Source organism: Panthera uncia, chromosome A2, assembly GCF_023721935.1.
Source record: "Panthera uncia isolate 11264 chromosome A2, Puncia_PCG_1.0, whole genome shotgun sequence".
NCBI classification, from domain to species: Eukaryota; Metazoa; Chordata; class Mammalia; order Carnivora; family Felidae; genus Panthera; species Panthera uncia.
Genome location: NC_064816.1, coordinates 8431877 through 8457682, shown reverse-complemented (window position 1 = coordinate 8457682; position 25806 = coordinate 8431877). Strand labels below are relative to the sequence as shown.

Below are 25806 nucleotides of genomic sequence, written 5' to 3'. Positions count from 1 at the left end.
GGGGAGGCGGGATTTGCTCAGTCAGACATCAGATCAGTGTCACAGAGACTGTTTCCATGTCACTCTCCTTCCCTCTCCCTGCTCCCCTGTCAAGAGAAGCTTCTGTTCCAAGATAAGTGGAATCCATTCCCATCCACAGTTAAAAGTGGGTTGAGAAACTTGGTACAGAGAGTCCCATCTTCTTTTTAAGGAACACATTTGAATGACTTCAAAGGGAAAATTTTGATAATTAAGAATCAGTGTCTCTCACTTCCCACTATAAAAATTGGCTCCATCTGCCACCTCCCTGAGTAAGCTCAGAGCGTAGCATTTCCCTGGGAAGGAGCCGGAGGCCATCTGGGCTCCCGGGTGAAGTGTGCTCACTTGCTGGCCGTGAACGCTTGGATCCCCGTGATTGCCCTTCCAAGGATCAGAGCATGAATGTCGTGAGTGCCTGGACAAGACAAATACAGAGTTGGTTTGGAGTCTGAACAGCTCATGACTTCCCTTTAAAGTCAATCTTCATGTCTCTCCTCCCCCTAGGCTATTACTGCGGAAGAAGAACAAACCCACAGAGATGGTGAGAGCTGACAGCTTCTGGGAGAGTCCCCTCTTAGGCTCAGAGGCCACCATTCAGGCCATGCTGAGAAAATTGTTTTTCACAGTTCTGTAAGGCATCTTGGCAAAAAATGAAATAAAATAAAATAATCCAAAAGTCCTTGTGCCAGACCCAAAACTTCAGCAAGCCCAGCTCTGGCCATGGGCCCGGCTTTGGCACTCCCTACGCTTGGCAAATTCACCCCCTCCCCTGCACAGGTGGTTAAATGTTTGATTTTCAACCCATTCATGCTCCTTTCCCAGAGGCTGAGATTGCTGCAGAGCTCTGTGGGGACAGGTCAGGCCCTTCTTAGCTACAGATGGGATGGGAAAGCAAGTATCAGACAGATTGCTTGTCCCAGCTGATCTCCCCTGTCCTAAAGCCACTATCCCCGTGTCCCACATCCTCTGCTCTTAACTCTGGGTAACATTTTACAGCCCTCAGTGCTCTTATATGCTTTTCCTCAGCTTAAAGGGGTAGAAGGCAGGGATTACTGCCTCCTTCTTATGGAGCAAAATAAGTGTGTTTATTTCCTAAAGTGTATATCTGACCTGGTCCCTCCCCTGCATAAAACACCCTGAAGGCCCTCCTCTGCTTGTCCTCAGGGTCATTCCCACACCTCAACCCTCCCTCTTGCTTTTTCTGGAATGTCCCATCCAGAATAGCATACAGAAGCTATTTCAAAAAAAAGAAAGAATAAGAAAAAGCTATTTCACTGCCTCTGCCCAGGGAGCTATACCTCTCTTAAGGCCTAACATGCTCCCACTTTCTTCCCAAGATAAGCACCCGCCTCTTACAACTCCCCCTTTTTCTGCCTGGCTCATACTAGACTGTACTTTTTTTAATGATTTTTTTTCCATGTCTGTCTTCCCCAGGGGTTCTGGGCCCAGTGTTAGTCACAACCAGTTCCCAGGTGCAGACACCACAGCCTGGTCATGATTTATCTTTTTTTTTTTTTTCTCTTAACATAAAAGGGAGTGGTGATTCCCGTGTGTAGCTGCACTCTTGCTCCCTGGCATCCACCAGCTCACTCTAGGCATCGTGCCCCACTCTGGGGATGCCCAAGGAGGTTGGAAGCAGTCTGGGGAGCACCCCTCCTCCCGAGCACCATGGGGGAAAGGGCTGAGAGCATTTCACTTCCACAGTCCCAGTGTGAGCTACCCCTAATAAGAATACAGAGTGGGACTTGTCCCAGGTCACACTGCTAGTGATGACAACTGGGAGCAGGGCTCAGGCCTGCTGTCCCCACCCCCCTTCTCTAGACAGTGAGGCCGCTGTAACACTCCTCCCCACAGAGCCCCAGCCCTACCTTCATAGGTGTTCACAGACTCCAGGTTCATGACATGCCGGATCACGTGATATTCATCAGAAATCCCATTCCCCCCTAGCATGTCTCGGGCCTGGCGGGCGATATCCAGGGCCTTCCCACAGTTATTCCTCTTCAGCAGGGAGACCATTTCCGGAGTGGCCCTGGGAGTGGCACAGACATGGAACAAGTAAGGGGTCACAAAAACCTGACCCCAGGCATCCCTAAGCCCTGGGCAAACCCCCCTGGGCAAAGCCAGGGGAAAAGATTCCCCAAGTCACAGACACAGCAGCAGACACTGAACTCCCAGTTAGGGATAAGCGGGCAGTCTTGTCCCGTCAAGGCCAAGAGGGCAAGAAGAGATAGGTCCCCAGGAACCACCAGGCAGGAAGGACATTTCTCCCCAGGGCCAGCCACCACCATGTCCAGGAGGGGCACGGCGTCCCTTCCTTGCTGCCTCCACCCTGCTTCCCCGATATGCGGCCCCTACTTGTCTTGGTCCTTTAAGCGGCCAAGCTGCAGGCAGGCGTGAAGGCCCAGCGTGATCTCAGTGAGCATGTCTGCCAGCTTCTTCTGAATCAGCTGGTTCCTGGCCAGGGGGGCCCCAAACTGGATCCTAGGCGGGCAAGTTCAGGGTAAGTATGAGCAAGTTCACGCCCCAGCCTAGGAAGCCTTCCCAGGCTGCCTCAGCCCTCGCTAAGTTCACCCTGGCCCTGTCATTGACTCAGCCCCTCACTGCTCAAAAGGACTTCCCAGGCTGTTACACCGAGTGAGAAACTTACGTCCGGTGGGCGGGGAATGGGGAGACACCAGTTGGGTAAGGGATGGAGCCCCTGCCCCCCCATCCCCAAGAGCCCTCCTGGCAACCCCACAAACCTATCCAGGGTGTACTGCCGGGCTGTGTGCAAACAGAATTCGGCAGCTCCGAGCACGCCCCAGGTGATGCCAAACCGGGCATTGTTTAGGCAGCCAAAGGGCCCCTGTAGGGTTGAGAGAGGGGCCTCAGCCCCACCGGGAGCTGAAAGGCCCTGTTCTCAAGTAGGGGGAAGCCCCCTCTCCAGACACGCAGTCAGTATAAACAGAGGGACTCAGGGCAGCCATTTGGATCCCACACGGTCCTGGCACCAGAGCTCATGCACAGCAAGTCTTGCTCGGTGCCTGCTCACCCTTGGTTTGCACGCAGTTTTACCCAGCCCAGGATCTGGGTTGGATGCTCAGGTCTAGGAGGTGACATAAGGAGACAAAAAGATGCACACGCATCAAAGGGTTAAACTGGTTCCGGACTGTATGTGGCCAGGGCAGAGCCGGTATGAGCAAGATGGTCACCAAAGGGGCAACTTCCACACATCGGAGAGCCAAGCAGAACCTCTCAGAATCACTAGTGTGTGGGCTCCACAAGCACAGGGACTGTGTCTGTTCCCCAGCTGGGTCCCCGGCCTGGCGCCTGCCCAAGAAAGCTGAGCCAGCAGGTGACCTGATACCAGTTCCCAAGGTGGCCATTGCTCACCGACAGACCAGATACGTCAGGCAGCACGTTCTCCTCCGGCACCTCCACACCGTCCATGACGATCATGCCTGTGGACGACGCCCGCAGGGAGAACTTGCCCTCAATCTTGGGGGCTGAGAGGCCCCGCATCCCCTTCTCCAGCAGGAAGCCCCGAATGCGGCCATCTTCACATCGAGCCCACACTACAAACAGGTCGGCCACAGGTGAATTGGTGATCCTGGGGGAGGGACAGGCAGTGAGGATCTGGCCACCTCCCCCCTGCCCCTGCCCACCTGCCTGAGACACCCAGACCCCTCACCAGGTCTTGGTCCCGTTGAGGGTGTAGCTCTTGTTAGATGGGTTGTGATGGGCTCTGGTCTCCATGCTGCCAGGGTCACTCCCATGGTTGGGCTCTGTGAGCCCGAAGCAGCCCAGGAGCTCCCCCTTGGCTGCAGGCACAAGACAGGGTCACAAATCTGCCTGTCCCCCACTCATCCCCTCAACTGAAAATTGTCAGTCTCTCGATCAAGCCAGGCCAAAGGCAGACCCAACCCTGCTCTCGTGGCACTCCCGGGGGGTATGGGGACAGCCTCAGCCCCCCAGGCCACAGTAACAATGCCACGATGGGGAGAGGCCGCCACAGGAGTCAGGAAGGAGTCAGATAATCTGTCTTAAAGTCAGTGAAAAGGAGTTAAGCAGGAGGAGGAAGGACGGAGAAGAGTGGTCCCAGCAGGGGGTACAGAGGTGCCAAGGCCCAGTAGTACATTCGGAGAATCCCAAGAGGCCGAGTCTGGCTGAGGAGAAGCAGTCAAGAGAGTGGCCAAAGGTGAGCTGGAATGGTCAGCAGAGGCCTACTCACGTGCGGCCTTGTGGACTCAGTCAGAAAGTTAAGACTTTAAACTCTGGGCTGGGGATGGGGGAGCAAATTAGGAGGGAGATGATGGTGGTGAGAGAGGGGCAGAGTCGAGAGAGACCTAGGAGGGGACAGTCCGGATCAGACGGAGCAGCGGGGCCCCGGGATCTGCAGGGAATCTCGGTGGCCACTGGGGCTATCTTGGAAGTAGGGGAAGAAGGCAGGCTCTGGGGACAGTCCCATTCCTAAGTTCCAGACCACTGGGACGGTCTGGTTTCCGGCAGGCTCCACAGGCAGCTGCTCACCCAGCCGGGGCAGGTACTTCTGCTGCTGGGCCTTGCTGCCATAGGCGTAGATGGGGTGCATGACGAGGGAAGACTGGACGCTCATTGCTGACCTATAGCCGCTATCCACCCGCTCCAGCTCTCGGGCTAGGAGCCCATAGGCCACAGAAGAGACTCCAGCACAGCCATACCCTGAGGGGAGGGGAGGGAAGACAGGGCAATGGGAGACAAAGCCCAGTGTGATTCCTGGGGTCCAAGAGACAGAGCTCCATAAGGGAGCCCAAGGAGGGGGCACCAGCTGGCCCTAGCTTGAGGGTTTATTCATTTTCCCTCGCAGCCACTTTCAGAAGGAGGCGTAACTGCCTTGCTTTGCAGATTGGGAAACTCAGGATCAGGGATAGGAAGGGGCTTTCCAGGACACAGTGGGGGCGGCAGCGTGTGGAGATAAATCTGTCCCTACCTTTGATGGTGGGGCCCAGCACACCAAGCTCCCCCATCTCTGAGATGATCTCCCGGTGAAAAACTGCAAAGAGACAGATGCCCAAATTCAGGCCCAGCCCCAGCCCACTGGAGCCCCCATCCCAGCGGCACAGGAGTCCAGGGGCCCAGCTAAAGCAGGCAGAGCAGGTGCGCACGGTAGGGAGTGCCCACCCACCCCCGCCTGCCTGGGCACCTTCGCTGCGATTGGCCAGCAGGATTCGGGGCATGAGGCGCTCCTGGCAGTAGGTGCGGAAGGTGTCCCTGATGAGGATCTCATCCGCGGTCAGCTGCTCCTCCAGCAGCAGCGGGTCCCTCCAGTCAAATTCAGGACGTGAGGCTGGGACAGGGAGCAGAGAGTGGGGCCGGGCTTGACTCAGCCCAGCCCACCACCGCACCCTCCTCTCCTGGAATCCTCAGCCCCACTCCTCCACTCCCATCTGGCTCCTGGTGGATGTGGGTTGCAGAGAAGACTGACAAGATGGCATTTCTCCGGGAAACTCACTGCCTCTGGCCCTGGCCACGCCCTGCCTCCCCGCCCCGGCAGTCGTCGATTCTGGGACAGAACCCACCCGGGGCAGACAGACAGCTGGACAAGGGCCGCAGACGCCCGGCGCAAGGAGGGGTCCTTACACTTGGCCGCTCGGTTCTGTGTCTTCCCGCCCTTTTCTGCAAACACAGGACGGGAAAGTCACCCCGGGAATGTTCCCGAGCCTCCAGTTCCACCCTCCCCGCCCTGCCCCCGACCCGGCACTGACCAGTTTGCGTCGCCGCCGAGCCCCACCCGCGCAGGAGGCTCAGGCCTGGTCCACGGCTCAGCAGCCGCCCGGAAACGCATCTCAGGGCCATTTGAGCAGCGGACGGGCAAGCGCAGCAACCACGGCCAACCTGGAGGAGCAGGGGCGTCAGAGCGGCGTGGCTCCCACCGGCAGGCCTGGCCCCCGGCACCAATCGCCCCTCTCGCGGGTGCTTACCTGAGGCCTCCGCGCTCACCGTACGGTCCACAGTACAACAGGCAAAAGCTTCTGACCTCTGGAGGGGGTGGGAGGGGCGGATGCCGAATGAGGCCTCTCATTGGTGTGTGCTCGGACTCGGCTCCTCCACAGCTCTGCCTTTTAAAAGGGCCACGGTAGCCTTGCCGGTGGAGCCAGCTCGGCCCAGGCCAAGCTTTATTAGCTGCTTTAAGAAGCAGAACAGGGAGGGGGCGGAAGGTGAGTGCTGGGAGCCAATTGGCCAGCTGGATTCCTGTTCTGATTGGCCCTAGGAGGGGGCTCGGCCTACATCTGATTGGTCAGTTGCAGGGGGCGTGTGCGGAGGGATTCTGGCGTTTAAGTGAGGCAACTGAGGCCCGAGAAAAAAAGAGTCCTGGAACCCAGACCTCGATGTCTCCTCTAATGGGTGCTGTGGGGGTGTGGGGTGGGCTCCAGCGGGCGATCTCAGTCCAACCTGCCAGTCTGTTCCAGGAAGTATGGGTAGCCACGTGTGACTGCGTGCGTGACTTGGAGTGATGCCATGCGCTATGCTTCAAACGTCTACGTGTGTGATTGTGGCTCTGCATCTGTAGGTGCGTGTGCGACGTTGTGGGGCGGTTGACTGTGGGGCGGTTGTGTGCCACTGTAACTGGGGCTGTGGCTGTGTGCCTGAATGTGCATTTGTAAGCTGGTGTGACGGTGTTCTGTGTGATCGTGTGTCTGTATGTGTGATTCTACGTTGTGATGGTTTTCTCTCTAGGTGTGTCTATTATTTATGTGACAACACGGCTGGATATTTGTGTGTGTGTCTGTGTGGTTGTGTACCTACATGTGTCAGTGTGATTTGGCCTATGTGCACTTGTGTGTGATTGTGAGTGTGATACGAGTGTCCGCCTGAGTGAATGGCTAGGCTCACCCAGGTCACTTTTACGAGCATTTGTGCGATGTACATTTCAATCTGGGTGCACTGTGCTTAACCATCTCTGTATCTAAGAGGCACGTATCTACCATGACATGGCCTTTTCCCAGGTGGGGAAAGTAAAGCCCAGAAAGCAGAATGATCTTACTCAAGGTTACAGTGGGCCAAGTGCAGAGCAGGGACCAGCCCTGGGATCCAGGCCTCCTGGGAACCAGGAGGCAGGGGGTGGGCCCCTCCCTGCCCACCCAGGAACACATCTTCCCACATAGACACTCTGGGTAATTGTATGTGTGTATCGTGCCCTACCTCATGTATCGGCTCTAAATGACTTATGGGATTGCGTCCGATCACTGGCCTCCATGTCCCCAAGTGCCTGGGGCCTGGGTGTCCCTGGACCCTCCCACTTTCTGGGCCCTTCTTGCCTTTATTTTTATTTTTTTTAACATTTATTTATTTTTGAGACAGAGAGAGACAGAGCATGAACGGGGGAGGGTCAGAGAGAGAGGGAGACACAGAATCCGAAACAGGCTCCAGGCTCTGAGCTGTCAGCACAGAGCCCGATGCGAGGCTCGAACTCACAGACCGCGAGATCATGACCTGAGCTGAAGTCGGATGCTTAACCGACTGAGCCACCCAGGCGCCCCTTGCCTTTAATATCCAACTAAAACAGTTTGAACCCTCCTGTTCACGGTGGAAGGTTCTCTCATTCTTCTAGTCACCTCCCTCCTCCTGCAGCCAGTGGCCTCTTCCTTCCCCAAAGCTCCCTGCCCTGGAGCTGGTGTGAGTGTTGGAGTTCTCTGATGCTCCGTGGTGTCAGAGGGTGACGTCAGTATACACAGCAGGAAACCCAAACTGAGGTTCAGGCCTTGCCACCTTGGGAAGTCCATCATTCCTCTTAGCCACATGCTCCTAGGGGACAAATGCTTTCAGCCAAATGCTCCCCTCTCTCTGGACCTTTACCTTCTTGCCTTGCGTTTTAGAGCCAGACATGCCTGTTTAGTGCCTCATCCAAGGAGATTTCTCTCCAAGAGACACTCTGCTTTCCAGGAAACCACTGTAATTCCAGCCATGTTGTTTACCGAAGTGAAATTCGCATGACATAAACGAACCATTTCAAAGCGTACAATTCAGTGACACCTAGCACATTCACCGTGTTGTGCAACCACCACCTCTATCTAGTTCCAGAACATTTCCATCGCCCCAAGGAGACCTTGGACCCATTAGCGGTCCTCCCCATTCCTCCCCCCTCTGCTCCTGGTAAGCACTAATGTTTCTGTCTATATGGATTTGCCTGGATATTGCAGGGACTCTTTTGTGACTGGCTTCTTTCACTTAGGTTCATGCACATGAATATGCATTAGAACTTCATTCCTTTCACGGCTGAATAATATTTCATTGTATGGATGGACCACATTTTGTTTATCCATTCATGTGTTAATGGACATTTGGGTTGTTTCTACCTCTTAACTATTGTTAACTGATGCCGCCCGTGAACTCAGTGTACCAGTATTTGTTTGAATACCTGTTTTCAATTCTTTTGGGTCTATACCTAGGCGTGGAATTGCTGGCTCACATGGTAACGCTTGTTCAACTTTTTAAAAAATGTGTATTTATTTTTGAGAGAGAGAGACTGAGACAGAGAACAAGTGGGGGAGGGGCAAAGAGAGAGGGAGACACAGAATCCGAAGCAGGCTCCAGTCTCTGAGCTGTCAGCACAGAGCCCGACGTGGGGCTCGAACTCACAGACAGCGAGATCATGACCTGAGCCCAAGTCAGACACTTAACCGACTGAGCCACCCAGGCGCCCCTCAACTTTTTGATTGTTTAACTTTTTGAAGAATCATCAAACTTTTCCACAGTAGCTGTGCCATTTTGCATTCCCACCAGCAGCTTACGGGGTCCCAATTTCTATAAATATGGCCATCTTACTGGGTGCATTGAGCTGGCTTTCATATTACTTGCTTCCCCCTCCCCTTGTGATACATGATCATTTTTTGCCTTTTGTGCAATGCGTTCATGATGCAGAAACTCTGATCGTGCATCTGTGGCGATGTGTCTATGTCTGGCCCGGGTTGTGTGCTTTTCACTATCAGCATGTTCGACTTCATGTTGGTGCGGTTGTGTGTCTTTAACTGGGTGTGCCTGCGGGAGGCATTGGTAGCTGGGCAATTGTGTGACTAACTACAAACTGGGGCAGTGACAGGTGGCGTGAATACGTAAGGTTACAGATTTTATATGATGCTGGGCATGATTGTGTCTGTGTCTGATGTTTAGCTGTGTGCGTTGCTACATCATTGTGTGTTTGTGAATGATTATGTGCCGGGGGGGGTGTTTTATGCTTTTGTGTCTGGAGGTGGGGGTCGTGTAACTGAATCTTCTGTAGCTCTGTGAGAACATATCCAAGGATATCTGTGTGTCCGTTCGGTTGTGGCAAAATCACGTCAATGCGATTGTGTGTTGTCGCGGTGTGTGAGTGCGTCAGCACCCGTCCGCGTGATTACGAATTCTGTGTCTAAGAGATTGTGTGACTACAACGTTGTGTAGCCAGTGTGGTGTATAGCTGTGGTTTGTGCCTGGGAATTGTGTGTCCGTGCGACGCACACACACACACACACACTTACACATGCCACGGGACTAGACGGTCCGTGTGACGGAGGAACCAGGAATTTGTGTCACTGTGGAATTGCACATTGTGTGTGCATATAATTGCCAGCTGCGTGTCTGTGACGCGTGTCTGTATCATCCACCCAGCCTCCCAGGACGCAACACTGGAGGTCCCTGGCGCACAACCTTGGATTCCTCCCCCATGTGGGGCAGGAACCAAACGTCAGCCAGGCCCAGAGCAGGGGGGTGGCTGTGAGGGCCTCCTGTAGTTCAGGTACTTGAGTGTCCCGTTTCACGCAGGAGGGGAGGTCATCTCCCCTGCCCCATCGCATCAGAGCAATGGTGGCTGCGGTGGCCCCGGCCTTCACACACCCTTCGCCGTGCGGCACCACGGTGGGGGCGGGGGAGGGCACGGTAGACAGCGGCAGCTGTTTGTCAGGGGGTCCTCCTGGCACCGGGCTCGACCCTGGAAACTCACAATCCAGGCAATTTCAAACCAACCTAACCTGAAGCCCCAGCCCCCAACCCTCCTGCCCGTCGGGAACAGAGTTTGGCTCTTCTGGGCCCCCACCTGATAACAGCGTCCGACATCTGGGCCGTCTGATAATGCTCCGCTTGGCAAGGACTTCGTGCCAAATCCCGCCATCAGCAAGGTTACTGCTGTTTAGTGGGGAGGGGGAGAGCTACAAGGCCGTGGTCAGGGGAAAGGGGGTCTTGAAGCCCCTTCCCAGGATCCCCATTCTGTCTGTTATCCCCTCCTACAGGAAGGTAACTAAAAACAGACGCCCAAGTCTCTCTTTTTGTGGGGACTCGGTGCCTCACTTTACCCGACACCTGAACCCTCAACCTCAGAACCCCCAGCCCCTGAACACCTGACTTGGCTTTGGATACAGGGTCAGTCCTTAAGGCCCAGCCCCTAAGAAGGCTGAGATGAGGTCTGTTCCCCAGAAACGGTGACCCCCCGCCTTGCCTGCCTCTTATCAGGGACTGTAGCCAATCAGCTGAGGGCAGAGAAGAGCCCTCCAAGGGGCCATTGGTGTCTCAGAGCCCACGAGGCCACGGAGGGAGAGGAGGCCTGAGGCCCAGGGTGGGCACCAGCCGGCCATGGCCGCAGCTGAGACCGCCTTGCCCTCCATCAGCACGCTGACCACCCTGGGCCCCTTCCCGGACACACAGGAAGACTTTCTCAAGGTGGGGCCAGGCGGGGTGTAGGTGGGCTGGCTGGGGTCCTGGCTGTGGCTAGAGCTTGTGGGGGGGGGGGTCTAGTCTGCATCTTGCTCTGAACCTTACCCAAGGCTGGGGGTCCTCAGTCCAGGCCAAGGGTCTGAACCTTGTCTAAGAACCTATGTCCGTCATATAAAACTGAGGCTTGTAGGGGCACCTGAATGGTTCAGTCCGTAGAGCATGCAACTCTTGATCTCAGGTGGGTTCAAGCCCCACATTGGGTGTAGAGCTTACTTAAGGCACAAAAAACCTGAGGCTTGGAGCTGAAAACTGCAGGGGTCCACAGTGAGCCCACCCCAGATATGGGGGGGGGCAGCAAATGCATATAGGGAACATCCAAGTATTAATCTTGGGAATTAATTCTTGGGGGGGGGGGACAGGGAAGGAGAGGGAGAGTGGGGAGGGTGGAACCGAGGCAAGGCCCCCCCCTCCACCCCCAGCCTTCCATTCTTGTCTCTTCCACCCCTTCCCCCAAGCCTGAGTGTGGCTCCAGATAATGTCGGTCTTATCTTGGGTCTCCAGCCCCATCGACCTCTGTCCCTGGACTTGGGGGGGGGGGGCGCTAGAGCGAGTCTGCCCTGTAAGGGAGGGGGACAGACTGACATGACAGACAAGCAAACGAGACCCCTTTCCAGAGCCTCTGGCCAGTCTACCCCCACTAGGGCGTCGGGCCCCGTCCATCTCTGGGCAGGGTACCCTGATGTCCACCGAGCCTCACGCTACCGGCTCCCCTCCCCAGTGGTGGCGCTCTGAGGAGGTGCAGGACTTGGGTCCGGGTCCCCCTGATCCCACCGGGCTGCCCCTCCACGTGAGGCCGGAGTCGCAGGACGCGCCCAGGGAGGACGAAGACGACGAGAGGGACTCGGCTACCTCCTGGGATCTGGATCTCCTTCTCACCAATTTCCCGTGCCCGGAGCCGGGCGGCGCGCCCCAAACCTGCGCTTTGGCGCCGGGCGAGTGCTCCGCGGCGCAATTCCCGCTGCCGCCCCCGCAGCTGCCGCCGCAGCCGCAGCCGCAGCCGCCGCCACCTGAGACTCTTGGCTCGTATGTGGGCGGCTCGGGGCTGGTGGCTGGGTTCTTGGGTCCCGAGGAGCACCCGGGCTGGGCACGCCCGGCCCCCAGAGCCCCGGGCCCCGACGCCTTCGTGGGCTCCTCCCTGGGCCCGGTTCCCGAGCCCAAGGCACTGTCGCTGCAGCCGGTGTACCCGGGGCCAGGCGCGAGCTCCTCCGGCAGCTACTTCTCGAGGACCGGGCTTTCGGTGCCCACGGCGCCAGGCGCCCCCTACGGGCTGCTGTCCGGGTACCCAGCGCTGTACCCGGTCCCGCAGTACCAAGGGCACTTCCAGCTCTTCCGCGGGCTCCCAGCGCCTGCTCCCGGCCCCACCGCACCCCCCTCTTTCCTGAGTTGTCTGGGACCCGGGACGGCGGGTGCGGGACTCCGGGGGACCGCAGGAGACCCAGGGGGGATCGCGGAGGCCGCGCCATCCAAACGCAGCCGGCGATCGTGGGCGCGCAAGAGGCAGGCGGCGCACACATGCACTCACCCGGGCTGTGGCAAGAGTTACACCAAGAGCTCACACCTGAAGGCTCATCTGCGCACGCACACAGGTGAGGGAGCGGGCGCGGGGCTGGAGGATGAGCCTCGGGAGCAGAGAATGGCTTGGGGAGCTAGAAAACCCGAGCAAGTGGCGAGGCTAAAAACGGAGCAAGGGGCAGGGCAGAGCAAGCTGGGACCCGGCCTGGGACCTCAGGAGCCGGACAGGCAGCGGTGCGGGAGGCGGGCGGGGGCACAGAGACAACCAGGGAAACCTGAGGACCGTTTCAAGGAACTGATGACAGGTAAGACCTGGGCAGAGGACCGGCTAAGACGCAGAAAACCTGCCTAGAGGAGGGACTGCGGGGAGGTGACAAGCTTGGAATGCCAGCGGCGAGGTCAAAGACATCGGGTTCAGGTCTGGGGCAAGCGAAGAACGGAGTTAGGAGCCGGGACTATGAAAGGCCGGTTGCTCGGCACGAAGGCGGAGCCAGACCGTGGGGGCGTGGCTGGCACTCAGGGGCCGAGGCAGGGCCAGAGTCAGCTTCCGGTGCCTAGATGCAGAGGCCGACCCAGGAGGATAGAGACAATAGCTGGGAAAGAGGAGGGTGGGCACAGGAGGAGAAGCCAGGTCCAAGGATCCTAAAACGGGGGCAGGCCTGTGGAACAGAGGCTGCGGGGAGGAGAAAGGGAGTGGCCTCGGTTTAAGAGTCCGCGCAGAGGGTAGGGCCAACTGTACATTCCTGGGCGGGGACTCAGAGAGAGGAGCCAGGAGGAGCCTAGGGAGAGAATAACCCTCCTGCACAGGGCCTGGATTTCAAGACTCAAGGGCCAAGGCCAGGGGTAGAACTGGGCCAACAGCTGGAAGGTCCCCTGGCACAAGGTGGGGCTGGAACATAGGGAGCAGGGCCAAAGGACGAAGGCGAGGATGGCTTTAGGACTCAGGGGCATGGTAACATGACGCAGGAAACGAGGCCAGAGAGATAGGGGACACGATTTGGGTCCAGGAAGCGAAAATGGGTTTGGCGCCAACTGCAGGTACAGAGGAAGGGTCGGGGTCACAGAGGCTGGACCTGGGTGCAGAATCAGGGCCGTCCCCTGGGAGTGAGAAGGGCCCTCCCCTGAGAGGGAGAGCCTCCTTACATCTTGCGCCCTAAGGCGCCTCACTTACCTCACCCTAGTACCGGGCCAAGGCTGAGCAAAGGAGTGGGGCCAAATGCAGAGGCAGACCCGGGGGCGGGGGCGGGGGGGCAGTAGTGCTCACGGCTTCCTCGCCCCAACCCCCCAGGAGAGAAGCCCTACGCCTGCACGTGGGACGGCTGTGGCTGGAGGTTCGCGCGCTCAGACGAACTGACCCGCCACTACCGGAAGCACACCGGACAGCGCCCCTTCCGGTGCCAGCTCTGCCCGCGCGCTTTTTCGCGCTCCGACCACCTGGCCTTGCACATGAAGCGTCATCTTTGAGCCCTGCCCCAACACTTGGACCTTCCTGGGGATTGGGGATGGAACAAGAGCAGATCCACGCAGGGTGGTTTTCCCTCGGATGGACCCTCTCCCGGATTCGCAGTCCCACAGATCCACCCAAAGATCAAGGACTGGCCCATAGACAGACCTGTGGGAGCCTCCAGCCAAAACTCCCACACGTCCTCAGCCACAGGGAGCCACACAGAGACATCCAGTGGTCACACAAACACAACGAGACAACCCTCCAAATAAATGGGCTCAGTTGGACACTCAGACACTTCGGACAGAGAGACAGACCCTCAGAGAGCTGGACCCTCAGACCAGTTTACAAGACGCCCTGGGCAGTGGGAGTTGGGGGTTGTGGGGTGAGGCTTCCCAGAGACCCTGGACCTAGCAGGGGACTTCACATCGTGACTAATGAAGCTCTGCATAGTGCCTGGATCTGCTGTGAATGGTTATGGGTCCTGTACCAATGCCCTTCCCAGATAAAGGTTCAGCGTTGGCCTGACTTTGTGGGTTTTGGGTGCTGGAAGACGGGAGGAAGCTGTATCCTCAGGGGTGACATTGGGGGCCGTACACACCTTCACACCCTCATCTCCTAAACTTCAGCGATCCTTCTTGGCACTGTAGGCTTTGCCGCCCCTCACCACCACACCCCAAGATCAGGCTACATCGCCTTTATCTCCTCCCTTGAGCCCCAGTTATATTCACTGGGACCGTCTCCTGCTGTTTAAGAGCCCCTCGGCCCGGTCCCGGAGTCTCAGCACCCTTCACCCAGACATGATCCAATGTAATTCTTTGACTAGCTCAGGGGACCCCGGGAGAACATGTGGAATGAAAAGAGAGAGGATCAGGAGCACAAGCGCCCCTTAAAAGAGCAAAGGTCACAAGAGTTGGACCTCAGATTGTAAAGCAAGAGAGGAAAAAACCCAAATTTGCGGCTAACCCAGGAGCCGGGGAAGGAATGGGGTCCTGGCGGAAGAGTGTGGTTTGAGACTAGCCCGAGGAGAAAGAGACGGAGGCGGGGCCTAGCGGAGGGATGTGAGCCATGATTGGCCGGGAGAAGAGTCGGAGGCGGGACTCGGGAAACCACCTGGCCACCGGGGGCGTGGCCTGAGCCGAGGCAGCAGGGGTAGCGTATCTCGGGTTGAGTGCGCCGGAAGCGGGAAGCGGCCAGGGGCGCCTGAGGGGAGTGACCTTCAGAAAGGAAGCACCGCCCCCGGAGCGCCCCTAATTGACTTTCAAATCTCTGCTTCTCATTTGGTGGGCGGAGTCTCCATCCTCCTGAGGTCCTGGCTGGAGTTCCCAGGCTGTTTGGGGAAGTGAAATTTGCCTAGGGACCAGCCCGGCCCAGCTCGTGACCTGGTGCCCCGTGGTCCCAACGCAGATTCCTCGACCCAAGCAATCGCCATGACCACGCTGACCTCGCTGCTTCTGGCCGCGCTGCTGTGGGTCCCTGTAAGGACCCTGACCTGCTACGGGGACTCGGGGCAGCCTGTGGACTGGTACGAGTGCGCAGGCGCCGACCCTCTCCCGGGGTTGGCCTGGGGGTTGCTGCACACCTGGGTGAATGAAGCCTGGAGTTTCCTCTCTTTTCCTCCCTCCATTACTGTCCATTCCTCAACTTCAAGGTTCGTCGTCTACAAGCTGCCGGCCGAGAGCGGGCCCGGGGATGCGGCGCAGAGCGGTCTGCGATACAAGTACATGGATAAGGACTCCGGGGGCTGGCGCGATGGCGCGGGGCCCATCAACAGTTCGGCGGGGGCCGTGGGCCGCAGCCTCCTGCCGCTGTACCGGAACACCAGCCAGGTGAAGGGGCTCCTGGGCTGGACCTGGGATGGGACTCCAGGGCCCGGCCTGGGGGAGAAACTTCACGTTGCCCCGTCCATCTTCCCCAGCTCGCCTTCTTGCTATACAACGACCAGCCACCTAACTCAAGTAGGGCTCAGGACTTTTCCAGTCGGGGACACACGAAGGGTGAGGCCCGGATTGGGGCTGGGGAAGAGCTCTGGTTTTCCCATGCATTTTCCCCAACCCCTAACCTAACCCCTAACCCCTGATCTAACCAGAGGGGGGGCGGGGGTCGGTGCTCTGTCAGACTCTGGACCTTTGCTTCCTCATTTTATATTAACATGGTCTTTCTTTTTGACTATGAGAATTGACAGCTGCGGAAAGTGAGCTAGCTCAGCAGTGATCTCCACACTGCCCACACCTTCTCCAGCCCCCCCCCCCCCAAAAAAAAAAAAAAAACTGAGGCTGCTCCTGGTGGTACATGTGTTTGTTGGGATGCCTTAAACAGTCCTCCTGAACTCTATCTTCTGGTTTAGGTGTGCTGCTCCTGGACCAAGAAGGGGGCTTCTGGCTGGTCCACAGCGTTCCTCGCTTCCCTCCACCTGCCTTCTCTGCTGCATACAGCTGGCCTCCCAACGCCCAAATCTATGGGCAGACCCTGCTTTGTGTGTCTTTTCCCCTCACCGAATTCTCGAAGATTGGTGAGTGTGGACAGGGAGGCAAAGTGAATCCCTGATTCCCAGGCCAGAATGTGGAATAGTCCCTCATTTTCTCCACCTTTGCCCTCCAGGCAGACAGCTGACCTACACCTACCCCCTAGTGTACGACCACAAGCTAGATGAGGCCTTCGCTCAGCAAGTCCCCAGCCTGGAGAAGGTGGTCAATGGCCAGCATGTTCTCCGAGGCCCCTGGAACAGCAGTGCAACACTCACATCCAAGGCAGGGGACACCTTCCAGAGCTTTGCCAAATTTGGAAAATTTGGAGATGGTGAGTCCGGAGATGGAGGGTTGCCAAACTCTTTTTCTGCAGAGGGGCTGTCTAGCGTGTCCATGGCTGAGGGCAAGTCAGGAATAGGGACTAGGACTCTTTGGGAGCCACAATCAAATGTTGGTAGACAACCAACAGACCTGGTTCACATATTGGTGTCTGGCTATGTGGTGTGTGATTTAACCAGAGCCTCAGTTTAACCCATATGAGAAATGGGGATACTGATAAAGGATTGTTAAAAATGAAGCAATGCACATAAAGCATTTGGTAAGGGCTATAACTTTTAATGTTATAATTCCCTGGGTTTCCAGGAATTGACAACTGAGGAAACTGAGCTCAGAGAGGGGAGATTGGCCCTAGCAATGACCCTGACCCTGTCCATGCCCTTTTTCCGTCCTCCACAGACCTGTACTCTGGCTGGTTGGCAGAAGCCCTTGGCAGTAACCTGCAGGTCCAATTCTGGCAAAACTCTCATGGCATCCTACCCTCCAACTGCTCCAGGGCCCAGCATGTGCTGGATGTGACTCAGATAGCTTTCCCCGGGCCAGCTGGGCCAACCTTCAGTGCCACAGAAGACCACTCCAAGTGGTGTGTAACCCCAGAGGGGCCCTGGGCCTGTGTGGGTGACATGAATCGGAACATCAGAGAGGAGCACCGGGGTGGGGGCACGCTGTGTGCCCGGCTGCCGGCCCTCTGGAAGGCCTTCCAGCCTCTGGTGAAGGCCTGGAAGCCCTGCAGAGAGAACAGAACCTTCTTTCCAGGAAGCCCAGTAGAGCATGTAAGAGCTAAGGCTCAGGAGCCAGTTGGGACCTGAGTCTGAACCCCAGTTCAATGCCTTCCTAACTGTGTGACCTTAATTATGTGCCTTAACCTTTGACTCAGTCTACTCATCTGCAAACTGAGAGTCACAATACCTGACTCAGGACTGTCGAGAAATAAAAAGAAATTGGCAGACGGGGCTGTTAACTTTTTTTGTCTTCCAGTGGACGCTGGGACTCCAAACCACGCTGCAGCCCTTCTCTCCCTGAAGGTCGGGGGGCAGCTGGCACATAAGTGAGACCCGAAGTGGGACCACAAGGACGGGTCCACCCAAGACTCGCCTCTCCTCTTTTTGGTAACCAGGCCTGGAATTCCGTCCCTCAAGACGCACACAGGCAAGGGGGCTAAAACCTGATGTCTTGCCCCGCCAGGGGAGGTGGGGTGAGCCCCAGAAAGCTCACACAGCACAGACACACTTTATTTATATGTGTACATATGTATACAGGTGGCTGTACAGAGCAGAGCCAGCGGCCCCCTGGGCTACGGGCCCGGAGGCGTGGGGCAGGGCGCACCTTTTTTGGTCAGGCCTGCTGGGGGTATAGCGTCAGCAGGGCACCGGGAGGTCAGCCCCGCCTCAGGTTTGGTGGCTGGGGCCGAGAGGGAAGCGGGTGGAGCTGGGGGCCCTGCACCGCTGGACCCATTCTTTGTGGAGGCTAGGGAGGGGGCCTGGGGATCCGGGGAGAGTTTGGGGGAGGTGGGCTTGGAGCGAGGCCCGCTCAGCGTGGTCCGCTCCTCCACCACCTCCAGCACCCAGCACTCCCGACCCCGGGGGACCTCAGGTGCCGGAGGTGCCAGGGACGTGGATTCCTGCAACCCCTTGGAGTCTGCACCAGGAGGCTGGGGCGTCCCGGCCTTGGCCCCGGGACGCACAGGCTCTACGACAATTGGCACCGGGGGTGTGCCCGCCTCACCCGAACTGCTGCGCCTGCCGGTCTCATGTTCCTGCACCGGGCTCAGCGCGGCCTTTGCCACAGCCCTGGCCACCCCACCCGCTCCATCCTCTGTCTGCACGCTCTGGTGCCGTGTGCCGCTGGCATCCCGCTCCAGGGTCCGGCCCCCGGGAGTTGTCGCGCGGGGTGGGGTGCAGGCCTCGGCACCCCCGGGGGACTCCTTCTCCTTACTGGACGCCGGCGGCCTCGGGGCGCCCTCGGGCAGCAGCGGGTCCGCGCCCAAGCTCAGGGGCGACTCCTGGCGGCCCAGGCGACGAACGGCGACCTGCCGGGGTGCGCCAGGACCCTCGACGGGGGGCGTCTCGCCGTCAGATTCAGCGAGGCTATGTAGCGCCAGCTCGCCGTGAAAGTCCTTGCGGAAATCCGGGTGGCCGACCTCTAGGCTGTGTTTGCGCAGTGCGCCCTTCTTGTCCGCGCCCAGCGAGGCTCCCAGCTTCTCCGCCGACTGCACGCGTTTGAGGAGAGGCGAGCGCGGGGGCTCTGCACTCTTGGGGCGCGGGCGCACCACCGGCGGCGACGAGTGCAGCTTCGCAGGGAAGCTCTGCGTCGTGTGCGAGCTGCCCACCGTGTGGCCTGGCAGCGGCGGCGGCGACGCCTGTGTCGGGGACGGCGTGTGCGCCAGCGGCGACAGCGGGATGTTGCCAGCCGACTTGCAGCGCGCAGAGCGGTACTGGCGGTGCAGTTTCGGCGACAGGCCGTGCAGCGTGCTGGGTCGGATGTGGTGCGACGCTGACGACGCCGGCGAGTTGGGCGTGCTGGAGGCCGGCGAGCTGCTCTGGGAGGAGGCGCCTGCGGACGGGCGAGAGGGGCTGGAGCGCGCGGAGGGCACCGCCAGGGCACAGCCCCGCCACCCTTCGCCGCCTGGCCCGCCGCGCGCAGGCGCAGAGCGTACCTAGGTAGGCGGAGTCGGGCGTGGAGCGGTAGCTGTGGGTAGGCGAGCGTGCAGGCAGCCCGTGCGTGGGCGAGCCCGGGAGGCTGTCGCTGGACGAGAGCGACCGATTCAGCGACGACAGCGAGCGGCTAGTGTGCAGCAGGTTTGACTGCTTTGTGATCTTGCGGAAGAGGGAGCTGCGCTTCTTGCTGGGGGACAAAGAGGGGGCCACCTACCCTTCACCAAATTCCGGGACTCCCGGGTTCTCCCGGCTTCTCCCACTTCTGGGCCGCACGACCGCCCACCCTTCCTGGCCCCTCCCTTCCCGGCTGCAACCCACCTATCAGAACCAAAAGAACTTTCCTGGCCGCTGGTCCCATTAGGCTCCTCCCGCCTCAGGCTCCACCCATTCCTTCCTGGACGCCCCCCACCCCAAGCTAGGAAAACACTCCTCAAGACCAACTTTAAAAAAAACAACAAACAAAAAAACCCCAACTTTTTTCTGGCCCGCCCACCTCTCTAGCTCCTCTGTCTCCAGCTACAGTCCACCTGACAGGGGCTGGGAGAAATTCTCCTGACCCAATTTTGTTTAGCTCCTCACTCGAATGCCCCCTCAACGATGCATCCAGGACAAACTCACTGATTGAAACACGACATTCTCCCGGCCCCGCCCACCTCTCCTAGCTCCTCCTACCTAGAAAGGAAGAAATTACCTCCATTGGCCCAGTCTTGCCTAGCGTCCTCATTTCACCTAGAAATCCCTTCTCCCAGCCCTCCCAGCCGCCTAAATACATCCAACAGGTCAGGACCGTCCCCTAGATGGTCTCCTCTTTAGTTGACAAGTGCTGGCGCTGCCCACCTTCCAAGGTTTTCTTCCCAACCTAGAAACCTGGCACAGCTTCCTTCCCTGGCTTCTGCCACTTGCCCAGCTCTTCTTTCTCTGTCCTCTTGTTTTTGCTGCATGGCCTCGACCGGCCACTTTTCCTGGCCACTTCCCTCCTCAGGTCCCCACCACCTCCCACCTTAGCCCCGCCCACTGCACACACACACACACACACACACGCGCGCGCGCGCGCGCGCGCGCGCCGTGGGTTTCCTCAGCCCGCTGTTTAGAGCCCTGCCCACTGCATTTGGCCCCACTCACCTCTCCTGGCCCTCCTTGGCAGAGGGCCGCTTGTTCCTCCTAGCCATTTTGGCTTTGTAGCTGCTGCGCCGGGCAGGGCCAATGCGAATGGAGGTATTTTCGAAGGGTGTTGTAGTCACTGCTACCTTATTGCCACTCTGGGGGTTAGAAAGGGGGAAGTGCTCTGCGGGAGGCTGCTCCAGCAGCTCCAGTTCCCCAAGATCTCTTCACCCTTCCCCCACCCTCCGGGCAGGGTGCTCCCTCCCTTGCACTCACCTTAAGGATCAGCTCGACGACCTCAGGATGCACCATGCCGTGCACAGGCTCTCCGTTCACGTGGGTGATGAGGTCACCAGCACAAAGCCCTGCTTCCTGGGCTGGCCCCCCCTCTTCCACGTGCTGGGGACAGGACACCCCGTAGGGGTAGGGTCACAGGATTGGTAACAAAGAAAGCTCCCTGAGCTTCTTGCACCAGGCACCTAGCTCTGCGTGCGCAACAATCCTCGTCACACCTTGTGAAATAGTAATTATTCTTCCCGATTTACAAATGAAGAAACTGAGGCTCAGAAAGGGGAGGGAGAGTACTGGTCACAGAGGAGTCTTACCAGGCTACCCATTTCTACAGTTTGAGCAGTCTCTCATCCCCCCGGGTGGGGGGGGGGACTTCTCTCCACCCACCCACCCCTCATCTTGGGACATAGACTCCAAGCACGAGCGCTCACCCAGACAATGTGATGAACACTGTAGACATCTGAGTCACCCATGTAGACGCGAATGGCACGCAGCGTGAAGCCGTACTTCTTGCCAGAGCGTTGGATGGTGATGGGGGAGCGGAGCCCACTGACAGCCGGTGAGTAGTCCCGGCTGGGTGAGGAGTCCCGTGAGGATGGGTTGGAGGAGAGAGATCGTGGGGACATGGGGCTGGCCAGGGGTGAGCTTCCATGGGGGTCCACTGCAGACACAGAGCCAAGGTCAGAGATTGGGGCCGACTCAAGACACATCTCTCCCTGTATCTGCTCCTCCTTCCTCCCAAGTCAAAGTCCCGGGGTTCTCATTGGTCCATCCCAGAGCCAATCATTGTGGACAGGGAAAATACAGTGTTTCCATCGGCCTCTCCTGGCACAAATGGAGACAGCCCCTCCCCTGCTATGTGGAACCCAAGGTCACCTGCAGGAATCATGACGGACAAAGCAGTGGCCGAAGCTGACTTGATGACTTTGCCCCCAGTTCGAGAAGGCCTCTTCTCCACTGCGGGGTCTCCTGACAGCTGCTGGTGCCGCGCCCGGCGCAGAACCAGGTCATTGGTGGCCCTAGGGCCTGATGAGTCCCCATCCTTCGAGGGTGGGCAGAGGTCACCTGGGCGTGGGCGGTCAGCTGCAACAGAACAAGTGGGTTAGGGGCCAGTCCGAGGCCACGGACTTCTGCGAGCTGTTCCCTCTGCCTGGAATGCTCTTCCCCTTCTCTCTCTTACTTGTGAGTTTCATGAAAGCAGGTGACATACCCATTTAGCACAGCTCCTGATACACAGAAGCGCTCAAATACATTTGTGGACTGAGAATGGAACACGAGGTGTTCCCCATGTTGATGAGAATCCCAGGCTGGAGTGTGAAGAGTGGGTGAGATCTTGTATAAACAGCACCACGCTCACTGAATGCTCAATATACGGTCACTGGGGAACTGGGGAAGGCGGCGAAGGGGACACACTCACTGGCCTCGGGGTCCCCAGCGCTGGGGGTGCCGTCCCCATGAACCGCCTCTTTGGCGGCTCGCGAATCCAGCGAGCCTGGGGGGTCGGAGCTGGGCCGGGGAGGCCTGCGCATCCGGGCCTCATCCTCGTCCTCTTGAGGGGCGCTGAAGCGGCTGGGCTCTAACAATGCAGAGAAACGGCGGCGCGCGCCCAGCGGGGGACTGGCCTCCCCTTCTAGGAAGCTGGCCTCAGAAGCCGAGAAACGCTTGCTGCTGGAAGGGGTGGGGGTGGGGGGATGTCAGAGGAGACACGCCCCTTTGGGCCCCGTCCCCAAACCCATTCCGGTCCCTGCTCACATCTCCGGGGAGCCCCCTCTCCAGGTCTTCTCGCGCAGGGTCAGGCCTCCCAGGCCCTCCCGCTTGCCGGCCGCCTTGTCCTCTGGGCCCTTAGCGCTGGGCTCCCGCTTGCCGGGCCCCGCTGCCGCCACGGGGGTCTTGGGCTCGTGCTGCGACAGTTGCTCCATACTGCTATACACCTGCAAGGGCAGACGCTGGGTGGTGGGAGGCAGGTCCGGCCCGGCCCCAGGTCCCGCCTTCGCTCTCGGGCCAATGCGCTTCCCGCTGCCGGACGCCCAAACTACGCTGCACCTGCCCACGGCCGGGCTCCGCCCAGTTCTGGGAAGTACCCCGGCCACCTACAACTCAATTCAGGCCCCGCTCCACGGTTAGGCCCTGACCCGCCCGTGCCCTCAAGAATCTGTTCTTGCCCCACCTTCCTAGGCTTCCCACAATTATGTCTAGTCTCGTCCCGGCGAGGCCTGCACCCCCTTCCGCTCTTTCCCCAGGCGAGATCTTGCCCAGCCTTGCCCCCGCCCCCACTGCGCATCCTCCCAGGCCCCAGGTCCTGAGGCCGCCCCATTCAGAACTAGCCCAGCCCCACCGCGGGCTTCCTTTCTACAACTGTCCGGGTTCCCGTTAGATTCCACTGGAGGCCACGGGGGCAGTCCCAAGACCCCCATGCTGCCGCCCCCGAAAGCCTTATCGCTCCCGGATCTCTTACCCCCTCAGTGGCTTCCCCGGCTCGAGACCTGGGTCCCCACCACCATTGGCCCCGGCCCCCCGGGTCTCACCCACCCCTAGCCCAGCCTCGGCCCACCTTGCTGAAGCGCGGCGAGCAAGAGGAGAACTGGCGTATTTCCACGGGCTCCTCTTCTGTGGTGTCGTCCTCATCATAGGAATTCACGTGATGATACCTGTCTGAGCGGGCTGAGGATTGGGGGGTGGGCCATAACCGCAGGCAAGGGTCCACTCCTCAGATCAGACACAACCCCCACACCCCGCCGGAACAGGCCTGCAGGCCTCTGCCCCACTCCCCGGTCGGACTCGGGCCCCTCCCCCAAGCTGGGGCCCAGCCCCACTCGCAGAGGCTCCAGAGAAGCCACACCTCCAGATCCCACCTTCAACCCCGGGCCCTACCTCATTCTGGGTCCTAGCACCGCCCACTGGACCGGGCCCAGGAGCAGGCCCAACTTGAGAACTCCTCCCACTCCAGGACCCATCCCTACCCCGGCCTCTTTTCTTACCCTCTTCTCAGGCTGAGCCCCACCTCTACGCCAGGCCAAGCCTCCCAGCAATGCACACCCCCACCACAACCTCAGCCCTCTCGTCTGGGAGGTCCTCCAGCCAGCTGGGGTCCCCGCCCAGGCTCTCTCACCTCACCGGATCCCGCCCCCTGTCCCTGCTCACTGTCGAAGTAGCTGGTGTCATCCTCGGACTCCAGGTGCGGGATGAACTCGGCCTTCTGCCTCAGCAGTCCTGTCCAGTCCAGGTCTCGAAAGAAACTGTGCTGCTTCACCTCAAAGGCACCACCTGGGGAGGGAGCAGGTGGAGTGGGGAGGGGAGGCGGTCCCGGAGGGGCTGAAGGCCAGCCCAGCAGACAGCCCCAGACCGCGGCCCTGGGAGTCCTGCTCTCTGACAGCGGCCCCCCGCCCTCAGTTTCTCTGAAAAGCAGACCCCTCACCTGCCCCAAGCCGGACCAAGGGGTTGGTCTGCAGGAGACTGGATATCAGGAGCTGGGCATCCGAGGGCAGGGCCTCGTCCCCCTCTGGCCACAGGATGTCATCTGCAGAAAAGGTGGGCCTGGGGGTCACTTTTTGGAGTCTACGAGGCCTTGGGGTGGCCCATGACCCCACGCCCCCTCCTGCCCACCACGGAGGCACGCACCGCTGATGACCTGTCCGAAGAGTTCTTCGGGCGTGTCTCCAAAGAAGGGTACGCAGCCCACCAGGAACTCATAGAGAATGATGCCCATGGCCCACCAGTCCACCGGCTTGCCGTAGCCCTGGCGCAGGATGACCTCGGGTGCGATGTACTCTGGGGTCCCACACACCTGGGGGCAGGCCGTCAGCCTGCGCCCTGGCCGCAGGAGGGGCCTCGAGGGAGAGCCGAGCCCCCCACCAGGCCCTGGGCCCCGCGGTTCTGTCGGGTCACTCCACCCACGGTGACCCCCATGCCCGCACACACACCTGTTTGTCCAGGAACTCCCGGGCGTCCTTCTCAATGTGGCCTTCATACAGGTTGGTGGTGAGGCTCATAAGCCCCATCTTGGAGAGGCCAAAATCCGTGAGCTTGATGTGCCCCATAGAGGTGATGAGTAGGCTGCAATGGGTGGGGGGAGGGTCGGGTCTCAGAAGTGAGGCCCAGGTCCACTCCTGTCCCTCCCATGCCGCGGCTTCCCGACCAGCAGGGAGGCAGTGATGGGAAGGGCCAAGGCTCACTTGTCAGGCTTGAGGTCGCGGTGAACGATGCCGTAGTTGTGCAAATACTCCAGAGCCAGCACCGTCTCGGCAAAGTACATGCGCGCCATCTCCACAGGCAGCGCCCCAATGTTCTTCAGCAGGGTGGCGCAGTCCCCCCCTGTGGGGGAAGGAGTTGGCCCGTGTGAAGAGCGAGGCACCCTCAGCCTAGAGCTGAGCCCTCAACATGCACCATAACATCGAGTCCTCACCTCACATGGCTCCCATTTCACAGCTAAGGAAGACTGAGGCTCAGAGAGGGGCCTCCCTCTCCCCGGATCACATGGGGAGTGCCCTCTACCAGGCTTCTCTCCTCCTCTTAGCCATCCTCCAAAGTTAATATGATCAGCTGATTTCACAGGGGAGGGGACTGAAACTCAGAGAGAGGTTGGGTCGCGCAAGGAGTCGATGCTGGAGGATAGATCTGGCCAGTACAAAAGCCTGACTTGTTTTTTTTTTCCTAAGATTTTATTTTTAAGTAATTTCCACACCCAACATGGATGGGGCTCGAACTCATGACTCCAAGATCAAAGGTCACATACTCTTCCAACTGAGCCAGCCAGGCACCCCAAGCCTGCCTGCTTATTGACTGAATCTGGAAGCATATGGCTCTTGATCTCCTGGAGTCTGAATCTTGATGGTCTGGGGCCTTAAAATGTAGATTCCTGGCCCCCACCCGATTGACTGTAAACAGCATTCGTGTTTTGGTCTCCTAAGATCCGTTCCTCCTTCCTGTTACAAAGGCTGGGGTTTCTTCCAGGCGCAGCAGCCAGACCAGCATGTAACCCAAGTTGCTTCAGTGAGTCAGTCCCCGACTAACTTTCCCTTCTATTTTCACAAAGATTGCTGATCTCATAGGATGTAAACTGGGATCGGCTGGATAGCAACTCTGCTACATCAGAGCCTGTCTAGAGGGAAGTCTACACATGGAAGGACAGGGTCAAGAGACGAAGAGATTCCTGATGACATAGTTTGAGCACCCAGATACAGCCATTCCTGAAGGTGGCATGATTTTTTTTTAATCACAAGTCAACAACTTCCTTCCTTCCTTCCTTCCTTCCTTCCTTCCTTCCTTCCTTCCTTCC

General features: G+C 58.8%; 5 protein-coding genes across 12 annotated transcripts in view; 3 read left to right on the top strand and 2 right to left on the bottom strand.

The window, feature by feature from the left end:
• SYCE2 (synaptonemal complex central element protein 2) overlaps nt 1–697 on the top strand; it is a 14850-nt gene extending 14153 nt beyond the window's left edge. For all 6 annotated transcript variants that reach the window (XM_049639945.1, XM_049639943.1, XM_049639941.1 and 3 more), the window contains exon 5: nt 523–697. In XM_049639945.1, coding sequence (XP_049495902.1) covers nt 523–570 — 48 coding nt within the window. In that variant the 3' untranslated portion in view covers nt 571–697. The remainder of the gene's footprint in view (nt 1–522) is intronic.
• Nucleotides 1–6147, bottom strand: GCDH (glutaryl-CoA dehydrogenase). 3 transcript variants are annotated; one of them, XM_049639939.1, is made up of 12 exons: nt 5958–6143; nt 5742–5871; nt 5617–5652; nt 5180–5323; nt 4967–5029; nt 4528–4698; nt 3689–3818; nt 3391–3607; nt 2760–2863; nt 2374–2499; nt 1887–2047; nt 1–433 (listed from the first exon to the last, which is right to left on the bottom strand). In XM_049639939.1, the coding sequence occupies exons 2-12, from the start codon at nt 5830–5832 to the stop codon at nt 360–362; spliced, it is 1317 nt and encodes a 438-aa protein (XP_049495896.1). In that variant the 5' UTR covers nt 5833–5871; nt 5958–6143; the 3' UTR covers nt 1–359. The 3 variants fall into 3 exon arrangements, with proteins under 3 accessions (XP_049495896.1, XP_049495894.1, XP_049495895.1); XM_049639937.1 differs by lacking the exon at nt 1–433 and having other exon boundaries at nt 740–2047; nt 5958–6146; XM_049639938.1 differs by lacking the exons at nt 1–433; nt 5617–5652 and having other exon boundaries at nt 740–2047; nt 5958–6147.
• A 4327-nt stretch (nt 6148–10474) lies between these two features.
• On the top strand, nt 10475–14206 carry KLF1 (KLF transcription factor 1). The gene is made up of 3 exons (XM_049639935.1): nt 10475–10668; nt 11441–12308; nt 13523–14206. Exons 1-3 carry the CDS (start codon nt 10582–10584, stop codon nt 13696–13698), a joined length of 1131 nt encoding a protein of 376 aa, XP_049495892.1. The 5' UTR covers nt 10475–10581; the 3' UTR covers nt 13699–14206.
• A 751-nt stretch (nt 14207–14957) lies between these two features.
• On the top strand, nt 14958–17446 carry DNASE2 (deoxyribonuclease 2, lysosomal). The gene is given in 7 exon segments (XM_049639919.1): nt 14958–15203; nt 15330–15507; nt 15597–15675; nt 16026–16190; nt 16280–16477; nt 16882–17222; nt 17225–17446. Coding segments are annotated over 7 exon segments (1098 nt in total). The 5' UTR covers nt 14958–15108; the 3' UTR covers nt 17267–17446.
• Nucleotides 17447–17605: 159 nt separating this feature from the next.
• The window catches only part of MAST1 (microtubule associated serine/threonine kinase 1), a 23237-nt gene continuing 15036 nt past the window's right edge, over nt 17606–25806 (bottom strand). The window contains exons 13-26 of the mRNA XM_049639934.1: nt 24704–24842; nt 24452–24584; nt 24150–24315; nt 23947–24048; nt 23673–23795; nt 23083–23192; nt 22284–22462; nt 21949–22199; nt 21408–21614; nt 20963–21192; nt 20517–20639; nt 20262–20398; nt 19139–19326; nt 17606–19035 (exon numbers count right to left, since the gene is read on the bottom strand). Of these exons, the coding sequence (XP_049495891.1) occupies nt 17777–19035; nt 19139–19326; nt 20262–20398; nt 20517–20639; nt 20963–21192; nt 21408–21614; nt 21949–22199; nt 22284–22462; nt 23083–23192; nt 23673–23795; nt 23947–24048; nt 24150–24315; nt 24452–24584; nt 24704–24842 (3347 nt within the window). The 3' untranslated portion in view covers nt 17606–17776. The remainder of the gene's footprint in view (nt 19036–19138; nt 19327–20261; nt 20399–20516; nt 20640–20962; nt 21193–21407; nt 21615–21948; nt 22200–22283; nt 22463–23082; nt 23193–23672; nt 23796–23946; nt 24049–24149; nt 24316–24451; nt 24585–24703; nt 24843–25806) is intronic.

What these genes read in the sequence shown, in the direction of transcription:
- KLF1 (XM_049639935.1), top strand. Translation starts at nt 10,582, where the DNA reads ATGGCCGCAGCTGAGACCGCCTTGCCCTCCATCAGCACGCTGACCACC. An exon ending in CACAGGAAGACTTTCTCAAG is followed by an intron (nt 10,669 to 11,440) that starts GTGGGGCCAGGC and finishes TCCCCTCCCCAG; the next exon opens with TGGTGGCGCTCTGAGGAGGT. An exon ending in TCATCTGCGCACGCACACAG is followed by an intron (nt 12,309 to 13,522) that starts GTGAGGGAGCGG and finishes CCAACCCCCCAG; the next exon opens with GAGAGAAGCCCTACGCCTGC.
- GCDH (XM_049639937.1), bottom strand. Translation starts at nt 5,832, where the DNA reads ATGGCCCTGAGATGCGTTTCCGGGCGGCTGCTGAGCCGTGGACCAGGC. An exon ending in GCTGGCCAATCGCAGCGAAG is followed by an intron (nt 5,030 to 5,179) that starts GTGCCCAGGCAG and finishes GTCTCTTTGCAG; the next exon opens with TTTTTCACCGGGAGATCATC. An exon ending in GAAGTACCTGCCCCGGCTGG is followed by an intron (nt 3,819 to 4,527) that starts GTGAGCAGCTGC and finishes TTGTGCCTGCAG; the next exon opens with CCAAGGGGGAGCTCCTGGGC.